Source organism: Panicum hallii, chromosome 1 (genome assembly GCF_002211085.1).
Source record: "Panicum hallii strain FIL2 chromosome 1, PHallii_v3.1, whole genome shotgun sequence".
In the NCBI taxonomy this organism is placed as follows: domain Eukaryota; kingdom Viridiplantae; phylum Streptophyta; class Magnoliopsida; order Poales; family Poaceae; genus Panicum; species Panicum hallii.
Genome location: NC_038042.1, coordinates 44,295,301 through 44,308,301, shown reverse-complemented (window position 1 = coordinate 44,308,301; position 13,001 = coordinate 44,295,301). Strand labels below are relative to the sequence as shown.

General features: G+C 45.4%; 2 protein-coding genes across 2 annotated transcripts; both read left to right on the top strand.

The window, feature by feature from the left end:
* The first annotated feature begins 768 nt into the window (after positions 1 to 768).
* Positions 769 to 5,047, top strand: LOC112903772 (gamma carbonic anhydrase-like 2, mitochondrial). The gene is made up of 2 exons (XM_025972983.1): positions 769 to 1,246; positions 4,454 to 5,047. The coding sequence occupies exons 1-2, from the start codon at positions 835 to 837 to the stop codon at positions 4,828 to 4,830; spliced, it is 789 nt and encodes a 262-aa protein (XP_025828768.1). The 5' UTR covers positions 769 to 834; the 3' UTR covers positions 4,831 to 5,047.
* Positions 5,048 to 6,102: 1,055 nt separating this feature from the next.
* On the top strand, positions 6,103 to 6,840 carry LOC112897231 (NDR1/HIN1-like protein 6). The gene has a single exon (XM_025965489.1). It carries the CDS (start codon positions 6,103 to 6,105, stop codon positions 6,838 to 6,840), a length of 738 nt encoding a protein of 245 aa, XP_025821274.1.
* Positions 6,841 to 13,001: the final 6,161 nt, after the last annotated feature.

The following is a 13,001-nucleotide window of genomic DNA, read 5'->3' as shown; positions in this document are numbered from 1 at the left end:
CCTTTTCTTCTTCTTCTTCTTCTTTCTACCCTTGAGATTAAGCCTTTTGTTTTTCTTACTCTATTGGACTAAGCATCTCGATCAACGGGACCTTTCAATCGAGCTGCAGCGTAGGTTGCAAATGTTTTCCCAAACAGTCTCTTGTGAAGTTTGGCAGTTTCCTCGAAAGCCAAAGTCCAAGTGAAGCAAAAATTGTTAGCTAAATATTGGGCTAAGAGAAGTATGTTGCGAAGGCCCATATAGTAGGCCGGTTTTATCCTTTATCTAAAAAAATATATAGTAAAAACACAGTTTTATCCGAGTAAGATGGCAGGTGGTTCCTTTCAAAAATAGTTGTTAGGTGGGGCTCCCAACACACAGTGTCTTGTTAAACAATGCACGACAAAATAAAGTTAAGCATATAGTGTTTTTTTTTCTGACAACATGCGTGAGCACGTGTTTCATTAAGACGAAACGACATTGCTGATGTTTTTAGATATAAGTTTAACGTTTGGTGCTCAGTATAAGTACCAAGTGCTATATTTTAGATATAATATATGGGCATCGTTTTCAGTTTTTTTGGGTACTTGCAAGTGTTGCATTGAGCAACCGTAAAGCCAGTTTGGCAGTTTCCTCAAAATCCAAGTGAAGAGAAAATGAAAAAAAATACACAGCCAGCTAAATATTGGGCTAAGAGAAGTATGTTGCGAAGGCCCATTTGCACACAAGAGCCCAACCCAAACGTCCGGTCCAACAGCTCGTCCTAAACGTCCCCACGAACCCATCACACCCTCCGCCCACTCCCCCCACCCGCACGGCCACACCTCTCCACCTCCGACGACCACCACCACCACCATGGCGGCCGCCTCCCTCTCCCGCCTCTCCCGCCGCGCCACCTCCTCCGCCGTCGCTGCGGCGCCCTCCCTCCGTCGCCTCCTCTCGGCAACCTCCACCGCCCCCGCCGCGCAGTCCGCCCCGCCGCCGCCGCCGAGCGCGGCCTCGGCAGCTGCGGCGGGCGCGGATCGAGTGCGGTGGGACTACCGCGGGCAGAGGCAGCTGGTGCCGCTGGGCCAGTGGATGCCCAAGGTGGCCGTGGACGCCTACGTCGCCCCCGAGGCCGTGCTCGCCGGCCAGGTCACCGTCCACGACGGCGCCTCCGTCTGGAGCGGCTCGGTGCTGCGGGGGGACCTCAACAAGATCACGCTCGGTTTCTGCGCCAACGTCCAGGAGCGATGCGTCCTCCACGCCGCATGGGCGGCACCTACAGGTCACCCTCCTCACTCGATTCGGTTCTGGAACCTTCCCAAATGCTAGATCTGGTCGGCTAGGACTGTTACCTGAATTCCTGAGGTGATTCCGTACGCGGTGAGGCTGTTTTCATTTCGTTTGGTGAGGTGAGGAATTATTCGTGTTTGGTAATTTGGTGATGCCTTGCGCAACTTGAGAGTGACATGAAACATTGTGTGCCATGCTTTTCTGAATAGTTGGCCTGAATGTTTTAGTGATTTTGGGTGAAAATAGCAGTCAGCATTTGTGCAATAGTTCAGCTATGAATGGTTACTGCCTAGCAAATTGTTAAGGAAAGTAGAACCGTGCTTCCATGTTTGTTTCCTATACTGTAGCTGTGCAAAAATGCTCCTGTTGGTGGACCTGTCCAATGTATCATTAAGTAACGTTTGATCATTTAGATGGATGAAGGATCTGTGTTAACTGTATTGCGTGCGGTTGCAAGCTGTTTCATGGAAAGAAAAGAAGCCACCTCTAGTTGTTGTTATCTATGTACTTTATGGTTCTCTTATGCTTATAAGCCCGGAGCAAAATGTCAGTTTATTGCATTTAACTCTCATTCAAGGAACCACATTTGGTTTTGGACTTTCGGTAATATTACCAATTTCTTGTTGTACTTTAACAATTTGCTTAGATTGGTGATGATCTGCTAGTTAGCCTGTTAGTGAAGTTGCCATATAATGTTTTGGAGGTCCCTGAACTTGTAATGTATGGTGCAAGCTGTGTAAGGTTTAGGGACCTGAAAGGGTACTTTTCAAGTCGAGGGAGCTATTCGATACAACTTAGCCAGTTCAGGGAGCTCCAATGTAATTTACTCATTTTTGTACTACTGAAAAAAATTGGTTCACCTAAATATTACGAAAATACTGTTGTTTTGTCCTGTGCAACTCCTGTTAACGTGGGCCTCATTTCGATTAGATGTGTCCATTTTGTCTGACATTGTCTGTCAGGATCCCCATGGCCTGAGGCGCAAACTCCCTAGCTTGATCCCCTCTGCCACCACCACTCTTCTCCTCGTCCTTCACTGGTCTTGGCTGCACAACCCAAACTCCCCTCCATTACCAGACCCCCCCAGTTCTTCTATGCGTCCATTCTACCCTCTTCAGACCTGCTGTCTCTGATTCCTGGAAAAAAATAATCTACATTTTGGGGTACACAGATAAAATTCTCTTCTGCTACTTTGCATATTCCCCATCTAATTCTTGCCCCAAGAACTACAAACAGACAAATGACCCCACAGAACAGGGGAAAAAGATTCCAAGTCTTGTGATACAGCATCCTTTCATCCTCGAGTAGAAAAAAGTAGTAGTGGAGGAAAATAGTGCACTGCTAGTACCAGGAATTTATGGATGCGTTCTTGGGTTCCCTTCGCGAATCCTTGAGAATGCAAATAACACTGTTGTTATAGCATGGTAATACTCAATTGGCTGGTGGGAAGTTTGGTTACAGGGAACATAAGAGACATGTCAGTTTAGGGTTGAGAAACTGTGGTAATGAAATGATTTGGCAAGGGGAAAATTCTAAATAAAGGGCAGAAGGGACATGGGAGACACGAATGGGGGCAGCCATAAAACTAATTGTCACAATATTTGAGCTATAACTGAATCGTTGATCTTTGGATGTGACAGAGAAGAACCAATTTTTCCTTTGGTAAGTCTTATCATGGTTTCAACACTTCAATGGAATTTCTATAGCAATGTAACTAGCAGAGCCAGTTGGTGATAAAGATGTCTGACACATCTACTTTTTCTTAGTTGCTTTTAGCATGAGGTCACAACGTCACGCAGCAGCAGGCAACTCAACGTTGGTGATAAAGATGTCTGACACATCTACTTTTTCTTAGTTGCTTATTAGCATGAGGTCACAACGTCACGCAGCAGCAGGCAACTCAACGTGCCGATTCAAGTTTTTAGCATTGAAAACACATGTTTATTTGATGCTACTCCCTCCAGACACTGATGAGTTTTGTATTGGGTCGCATGGAGTCAACTATTGTAAACTTTGGTTACAAATTACCTCTTATGTGTTTAGTTTGGATATTTGGAAATGATGGGTAGATTTTCATCAAAAATTTGTTAAAAGTATGCTTTTGCTATGTTTTATAACTATTTTACAACAAAAGTACTAGTCAAAGTTGTGTCTTCGAGACCGTGTTGATGTCCAAAAGACCACTTATTTTTTACCGGACGGATTATATTGCTAGTAAGCCTGTGTAGGCTGTTGAATTGTATTGAATAGATGCTTTCATTAATTGTTCCACCAGATTTACTTCTTATCTGGAATGCATTGACAGTATTAACTGCTTAGCGGGATTATTTGCACATAGGTGGCTTCATCAGTGGCTTAATGTTTAATATTTGTTACCATGTTAGTCGATGTCTTAAATTATGATCATGATAACCTAGGAAGTTTGTGTGGTGTTTATAGGATGGAGGACCAAGTCATGGCCACATGCGCAGTACTATGTGCATATTGAACTGAGGATTCTGATCTTTAGTTCTGTAAATTAAATTTAATGTTAGACCTGTTTTTAAACGGGTACTGGACCCATGCCCATAAATAGGAATGTCCAATCTGACATCTGCTGTACCTTGATTCCTTTTTGCCTAATGTCACATTTGTATGTTAAATTTATTATAAACAATAAATCACTTTGAGTAATCTGTATTCTTTGTTGATAGTTGTTCATGATAATATTATTGCCTTCTATTATAAGCTGTGCAAGCTAAGCAGTTGTATAATAAGGCAATTGCCACTTTCGGTGACTATTATGATCTGTGTGACTATTTAAATACATGCCCACAAACTTGGTTACTGTGTACTGATGTTTGAGATGTATTGTTACTATTGCTTCCTTTGCCATTTTAACAGAAAATTGCATGAGTTGCAAATACAAGCAGTGCTGTTTGATAAAAGAAATCCACATGATATTTGGTTTTGTTGGAAATCTACATTTCCTTTTAGAAAATGTCTTCCTTGGTCCTTGCTTGCGCACCTTTTCAGTTGTATTTTTCGATCTTCTATTCAATGGATATCATTCTGCCTTCTTTTCTTGTATAATTGGATTTTCACCCTCTTGTACCCTCATGTTCATAATCTGTATGTATAGCTGTAGTTCCCTGTGAATGGCTACTGTTTTGGGTAAGGCTGGCATTGATCTCATCTTCACTTTCAATGTTGTTTGCAGGACTTCCAGCTGAGACTCTTGTCGATCGGTATGTGACAGTGGGTGCCTACTCTCTGCTGCGCTCTTGCACCATCGAACCTGAGTGCATCATTGGTCAGCACTCCATCCTTATGGAAGGTTCACTGGTTGAAACCAACTCGATCCTTGAGGCTGGCTCTGTCCTGCCCCCTGGAAGGCGGATTCCAACTGGTGAACTCTGGGCTGGAAGCCCGGCCAGGTTTGTCCGGAAGCTAACCAATGAGGAGATCATGGAGATCCCAAAGCTCGCGACGGCAATCAACGATCTGATGCAAAGCCATTTCTCAGAGTTCCTCCCTTACTCTACCGCTTATTTGGAGGTAGAGAAGTTGAAGAAGTCGTTCTCGATTCCCCTGTAAGAGCTTGTTTACCCCACATCCAGCTGAATTGAATGAGGAAATAAAGGTGCCCAAATACTAGATGTTTCGTATCGAGTCTAACTTGTACTCTGGGTTGATCTGTTGCATCGCAAATTTTTTTGTCTATTGTTGTGAGCCTGGGGCCACGCTTTGCAGGAACCATGTCGTTGTATCTGTTTACCTAATGAAATGCACTGTTCTCGATAGTGTTCTTCCACTGTGTTTTCCGTCATTCTGTTGATGTCTTTTACTGCTGCAATGAAATGCCAACAATTGAAGTGGCTTCATAAATGACGAGGCTTGCAGCGTAGGGATAAGGTTAACTTAGAAGTACGGTTGCGGAAACAACTCGGAAAACAAAGCTAGTCTAGAATCTAGATTAAACCTGAAATTGTGAGCGCTGAATTACTCCATCCGTCCTAAAAAGACACATTAATCGTTGCTAACTGTCGTTAAAGGAAATCGAGCATGGTCAGGATACTTGCCATGGCTAACAACATCGATTCGATGTCACTGAAAATTTCAGTGTAGACAACATTATGTGTGCTGTTTCCATATTCAGGCGGATTATTCTCGATCAGGACACGCGGACCTCTTGGGGATGTAACACGCGAGAAAGCAACAAAGAACTGACCACGAGAGAACAATTGGCTTGATAGGTAAATGTGGTAACTTTACTCAGTGTTTGTCCTTGGCTTTTGTTTACTAACATGGCATATGGAACACGAACAGGGATCGACGACGCTTTATTTTCCATGCTCATTTTTGGTCGGCTGAAACAGGGACTGTACGTCCTGGGGACGTAGGCTAGAGCTCTCTTGCTTATCCTGTGATAATCTGTGCCTCAATCACACGGTGATGAGTAAGTGTGACTATGAGCGCCTTGCTCTTTTGCATAAACCCTTTGTTGGATCTAAATTTCTAAGAAACATTACGGGGACACCAACCTTAGCCAGAATTGCCTATCCATACACAAAAGAGATCAAACCTGCAAGCAGGTTCCTTTCATCGGGCACGTGACGTCGGCCCTTCTCCGACTCCGAACGCGCGAGCGCATCGAGAATTCGAGATCGATCGAATCCCTTCCCTTTCGGATTCAGGCAATGACGAACCCTCCTGCCAAGTATCAGAGAAAGCCCTGCGATTATGATTAATCATCCACGGCTCACCGAGATACTTATACAAAGTTTGCCGTACCAACCGTACGTGCCGCACCACCAACCGCTCTGCATGCAGATGTTGCCGTCCGACGAGGTAGCAGCAGAACGAGCCATGGCACGTCTGGAGAGGATCCACGAGGACGAGGAGGTGTACGTGGACCTCGAGGCCGGCCGCCACTCCCCGCCGCCGCCGCCGGCGCCACCTCCCACCGCGGCGGCGAACGAACCCTCGCGGAAGAATAATAGGAAGAAGAAGACGCGGACGCGCTGCGGCTGCTGCTGCCGCCGGCTGGCCTGCTGCCTTCTCCTCGCCGCGGCGGTCGCCGCCGCGCTCCTCGGCGCGCTGTACCTGGCGCTGGACCCGAAGCTGCCCCGGTACACGGTGGACGCGCTCACGGTCACGGCCTTCGGCATGGACGACGACCTGACGGCGCGCGCCCGGTTCGACGCGTCGGTGCGGTTCGAGAACCCGAACCGCGCCATCGGGATCCGCTACGAGGACGGGTCCAGCCTCTCGGTGTGGTTCCGCGGGTACCGCCTCTCCGAGGGCGCGCTCCCGGCGTTCTACCAGGGCCCCCGCGGCGGCGCGGCGACGGTGCGCGTCGCCATGGGCGAGGCGCGGCTGCGGGGCACGGGCGTCGTGGAGGCGATGCGGCACGTGAACGGGGCCGGCGGGGAGCTGCCCCTCGTGTTCCGCGGCGAGGTGCCCGTGCGGGTCAGGGTCGGACCCGTCACGACGGCGAGGGTGACGCCCAGGGTGCGGTGCGACCTCGTGCTGGACAGGCTCGCCACCGAGGGCAGCGTCAGGGTCAAGAGCATGGACTGCAAGTTCAGCTTGAAGCTCTGGTGATGCGATAGATGGTCTCCGACTCGAGCGGACTAGGTCTAGCCTTTAGCTTAAACTCCATGTATTATATAATAGTGGGGAGAGTTTTAACTTTTAGTAACACAGTATATATACACGTTTGTATTTTGTAGCAATTATTGATGTATTTTCTTCTAGGTCAATAATATCCACATAGCGTTCGAGCGAGCCTATGGTGCTTAGAGTTGTCAAACGCTTTGTGGCTTGTTGAAACTGACCTCGTGCTTTATCTTGCCATCAGGATCAATTGCTCAAACGTCTCATACGAGTATTTTCTTTTTTCTCATTTTGCAGAGGACCGCTAGAGATGACGATGCGAAGGGCAGCCTGATCCGAGTTTGTTTCGGGTTTCTTTTCCACGACGAACCACCGGTGGCGAGACACTCAGATTATAATCGGTTTAAGTTAACTTTTATTTAGACAACAGGCGGTTAATTTTTAGCTTGACCAACAGTTTGAAAGTTCAGGAAAGCTATACTCTACTCGAGCATTTTCTTTGCCTCTCACACTCTAAATTTTTTCTTCTCCTTCTATAACCAATCCGAGATTTTCTCCTCCTCTCACCTTCTTCTTCGTCTCCGGTGAGCTCTCCGGCGAGATTTGGAATTCGGGGTTGGGAGTTAGGTTTCGGAGGTTGGAGGTTAGGGTTCCGACGAGCTTCTCCATTGCCAACCTTAGAGGAAGGCCGGGGTGGTAGGCCACCCGGCGGCAGTGGCGAACGCAGGACGAGAATCTAGGTGGGGCGAAGAAGACCGTACGATAAAATTAAACAAGATCATAAAGCAATGCCATATGAAATTTAAGCTACATATCAATACACCATATAAGTTCAAAGAAGGAAACTATATGAATAAAAGAAAAAAAACATACCGCTAAGTTCTCGATGACCGAGGCAACTGCATCCTTCTAGTTTTGAGATGCTGAAATCGTCGAATAATTATCTCATCATCAAGAGATTTGAAGATCTCTTTCTCAGTATAGCAAACCATTAGATCATTCATCCAATCATCTTCAATTTTGTTGCGCAATTCTCTCTTAATTATATTCATAGCTGAAAATGATCTCTCAACACTTGCTGTTGACACCGGTAATAACAAGGCCAACTCAATTAGCTTGTAGACTAAAGGAAAGACAACATGCTTCCCGGTTTGAACCATCTTAATAGCAAGAGATGCAATATCTTCACAAGTACTAAAAGCAGAATGCAATCTGACATGGACAATATATGTCTCAAGTTGCTCTCTTAATATTGCACGATCAACAATTGTGAAATCCTGATCATATAACTCACCAAGCTTAACAAGCTTATCTAAATTGAACATGCAAAAGGAGTTCTTTGGATCCAGGCAAGAAAAATTAACAAGCAACTCACTTGAAACCTCACTAAATCGATGGCATAACTCTGTATTGATTTTGTCAAGAACAACAAAAAATATCTCGGTACGGTAGTAATGAAGGTTTGTCACTCTGAATCCATCTCGCCTTGATCGACCTCTAATGGGTACTTCTGCATCCATATCTACCACAGGAATATGCTTTTCAGCACAAAAAAGCTTCAGATCTTCAAAGAATGACTCCCATCCACTGTCTATCCTCATCATAGCCATTCTAGCTTTAACAACATCAAGTAACTCCATAGCAATAACAATATCGACATTCTTTCTTTGCAATATTTGTGAAAGCTCATTTGTGACTGCAAGCACCTTCAACATCAATTTTAGAATGAAAGCAAATTTGAAAGTCTCCATTTTTTCTATCAATCCTGCTGCTTGTGTCGGTATACGACCATCTTCATGCACAATGGCAAGAACATGTAATACTGATTCCCACATAGTTTCTAAACGAATCAAGGTTAAATAATGAGAACCCCATCTTGTGTCACCAGGTCTAACAAGGTTAGTTTCTTGATGAATACCTTTTCCAGTAAAAATTTCACCCCTTTCTAGTTTCTCTAAAATACTTTCACGTTGTTTTGTTTTTAGAGCATCTCTTCTCTTGCAAGATGAGCTTGTGGTGCTTACAATTCTCTGAATATCCTCAAAAAAATCATGAACTGATTGACAGCAGGCACTACTAGCAACAGAAACTACTACGAGTTGAAGTTGATGTGCGAAAAAAATGAACATAATACGCATGTGGATTAATATCCAAAATTCTTTTCTGCAAGCCATTGAATTCACCTCTCATATTTGATGCTCCGTCATATCCTTGTCCCCTAATCTTGGATGTAGATAAGCCATGATGATCTAAAAGAGTCAAAAGAGCTTCCTTTAGGGCATCCGACGTAGTATCCTTGACATGCTTGAGAGCAAGGAATCGTTCGACCACATAACCTTGATTATTCACATATCTACATTACAAGAAAATATAGTTAGATAGGCAAAACAATATAAATATACATTATCATCCATGTTGCAAATATAATTACCTCAATATCACTGCCATTTGTTCTTTAACAGAAATATCACGTGATTCATCAATAAGAATAGAGAAGTTCCTATCTCCAATTTCTCCTATGATGGTCTCTGTGATCTCTTGAGCACAACTTTTGGCAAGATCCTTTTGAATATGTGGAGATATCATAATGCAATTTCTTGGAGCACGATTGAAAGCATCCATCACTTCCTTAATTTTATCCTTCACCCAATCAATCAACTCTCAAAAATTTCCCTTATTTAAGGAAGTAGATGACTCATCATGGCCACGAAAAGCTAAGCCTTGCATCAATAAAAATCTTGCACAAGCCAATGCAGAAGTCAAACGAATTTTATAGAGCTCCTCAGCCTCACGACTAACATTAGACATGACAGTATCAATGCTTTGTCTTTGGCTATTAAAATCATCAAAATGCAACCTAGCATTATTGTGGATACTATTAACACCACCAACATGAGATTTGAACCTTTCACCTGCATCTTTCCAGTTATTGTACCCATTTTTGGTGAAAGCTTCATATTTATCACCTTTGCCTGGTTGCTTAAAAAGAAAGCAATAAAAGCAATAGGATGCATCTTTTGACTCACTATACTCCAACCAATCATATTTTTCATACCATTCTTCTTTAAAAGGTCTTGAACCTTGACGATATGGCCTGCGAGGAAAATCTAAACCTTTTGGTTGGCACGGACCTTTCAGAATATAGGCCCTTCTCACTTCATCTTGGACATTTTTATCATATTCTTGAATCTGTCTTCTTAATGCAGGATCAACAACTATTTCATCCGGATTAAACGGTTTTCCAACATTTGATTGTTCTGAAGCCGCTATTCTTGAAGGTTCTGCTTGCACATTATTGTCACCGACACCACCAGCGGTGGATCCTCGTCCTCTTGCAACTGGTTGAAAAAACCTCCTCATTTATCTGTTAATCTGTACAAAGAGAAATAAATTTTAATTATTTAAAGTTCTAAACCCTAAACCCTAAGAGGTGCTACTGCCAATTAACAAATTTCTACATCCCAGAGAGAAATAAAGTGTGCTACTGCCAATTAACAAAAGGGGAAACAAAGGTTCCTGTTTCGGCTGCCCAGCGATCCAACTACCAAAGCTAACTAGCTAACTAGCTAAGCATGTAGTAGATGAAAGGTGGATGAGAGGAGAAAGTGGCAGGGTAAGGATTGGAATTTGGAAACGCACCGTCGTCCTCCTGCCTGAGCGTGACGACGCCCTCGACCTCGGATGTGCCCTTGACAGCGCGAGCACGCACGGGAGCGACTAGCGAGGCGGCCAGGCGGGTACGGCGCCGGCGCGCTGGCGCGGGGCTGGGTGCGGCCAGCAGGGCACGGCCAGGCCACCAGAGGCCGGAGCCCGCGAGCCGCGAGGGAGCTGGGAGGGGGATCGAGCAGGCCACCAGGGGAGACCGGGAGAGCGAGTCAGCGAGCCATAGGGAGGGGGCGAGGGGCGCCTGGGCGGAGGGCTGGAGCTGGAGGCAGAGGCGGCGCGTCAGGAGGCTGGGAAGGGCGCCTGGGCGGAGGGCTCGAGCTGGAGGCGGAGGCAGCGCGTCAGGAGGCTGGGAGGGGGCGCGTCAGGAGGCTGGGAGGCTGGCTGGGCCGGCGATTGCGTGCTGGGCCGAAATTGAGGTGGGGCGACCGCCCCCATTGCCCCCACTGTGGGTCCGCCCCTGCCCGGCGGAGGTGGCGGGCGCAGGGGCGGTGGAGGAGGCCGATTGGGCCAAGCCGGGGCGAGGGTGACGACGGCCATGGCGGCAGGCTGGGAGGGGCTCCCGCGAGACCATGCCGCGCCCGCGGCTGGGGAGGCGGGGCGGCGACGGCGGCGGGCGGAAGGAAGAAGATGAACAGTGCAACAACGAGATCCACCGTCAGATCTCGATCTGATGGTAAAAAAAATTCAGGTGTGGAGAGAGGAAAAAAGTACCCGTGGGTGATATAGACATCCCCAGTTTGTTTAACTGATGTAAAGTATCATGCACAATTTCCGAATGCTTTCGAACTTGACGAAGCTGCATCACTCTTGTTTTAACCCGCGGATCGCGTTTTGTTTTGCTAAATATTGATGAAGTTTACTAGCCACTGACGCAATTTTGGGCCTCCCGTTGGACGAACGCTGAGTCATCGTCGTTTGTACAAATTGTTGAGCACGCATACATACGGAGAATCCAGTGCTACGATCGCGCGCTAGAGCGCTTCGTGTTATCATTTTTGTTTCTTTTCAGGTTTTTTCTTTTTATCTTCTATTATGTTTTCTCTAGAGAAGTGCTCTTAACAATTATCTTATAAAAATTGAACTAAAAAAACTATATTAAGGATATGCTTAGAAGTTGTATATTAAACTTGTGTGTAAAAGGTTGTGCGAGAAGTCTTCCTGATAATATCTCCATAGAAGTTGTGCTAAAAAAATTATTAGCTATAACTTTTTTATAGAAAAAGCTATGCATCAAAATTGTATGTATCGTAAAAGTTGTACCAAAAAGTTATCCTTTAAAGGTTTTAGGAAAGAATTATACGTAAAAGCTCCTGTATCGTAAAAGTTATGGTGAGAATTTATTCTCTCTAAAGTTATGCTTAAAATGTCGTGTGTAAAATTATGTTTATAAGTTATAACCGTCTAAATATAGAAAGTTGGGGAGGAAAAAACTTTCAAAAAAAATTAGCAGGCCCCCTGCCTGTGCGATGGCGCGTGGTGCGCGGAAGCATGGCAAGCTGAAAAAGGAAAGAACATATTTCCCAAAAGGGAAACTATACGGCTGTCGGAAGCTGATTGTTGGCCGTTCCTAGCGCGCGCTCACGCATTAGTTAAGCTCCATACATACAGCTGAAGCTGTTGTATTTTCCATGGATTTGTTTTCATTATGAATACGAGAGAACTCCAGATGCACTTTATCCGGGCCAATTTGGCCTTTCTTAAAAGCCCAACTTTAGAAGCCGGTAGACATAGCCTGAGAGGAGGAATAGAAAAGTGCCGGTCCTTCAGATTCAAACTCTCTCCCATGACGCGGGGTGAGCTGGAGAAAGTATATTTTTTTTATTTAGAAATACAGTACAGACTCACGCAATTTTATCTCTACGAGCACTTCCGAGAAACTGAGCATACAAATTTTTAAGAGTAAAGAAGTCATCACATGCATCTTAGTGTCGAACTCAACATTTCCTTAGAGGTTCCCTGTCAGTGTTGGTGTTGTTGGTGCTGGTGTTGGTGCTGGATCAGAGTTGTCTTTAGATCCAGTGCCATGTCAAATTATCCATATACTAACAATATTTCCCAAAACACAGTTCGCTTTACTTTGTCGTAAACTATACAGTGGTACTGTGGTAACTACGAGGTTTGTGCTGGCAGAAGTCGCCAATAATGTTACGTGCATAGTAGCTAGTTCTGATGTTTGCTGGAGCCCAGATGTGGCAGCTAGCACGTCACATTTGTTGGAGCCCTCGGTAGCCTAATTTGACTCATCTTCTTGTACCTGATCTGTTGTTAACCATGAGCACACACATGCGAAGATCTTATTCCGTCTTCATGGTGTGAAGTAGTAGTATTATACTCACGCATGCGCGGTACAAATTACGCCGTGAAACAGTGGGCCCGTCATTTACTGTAGCAGTGTGGGTCATGACTCATGACCGAGCATAGGCTGATCAGGGCCCGGCGCGCCACGGTGGGCCGGCGGTGGTCCTCGCCGCCGGGAACAGGCC

Excerpts from the sequence above, each read along its gene's own strand:
- LOC112903772 (XM_025972983.1), top strand. The coding sequence starts at position 835 with ATGGCGGCCGCCTCCCTCTCCCGCCTCTCCCGCCGCGCCACCTCCTCC. Across the intron at positions 1,247-4,453 it reads CGCATGGGCGGCACCTACAG|GACTTCCAGCTGAGACTCTT; the intron begins GTCACCCTCCTC and ends TGTTGTTTGCAG.
- LOC112897231 (XM_025965489.1), top strand. The coding sequence starts at position 6,103 with ATGGCACGTCTGGAGAGGATCCACGAGGACGAGGAGGTGTACGTGGAC.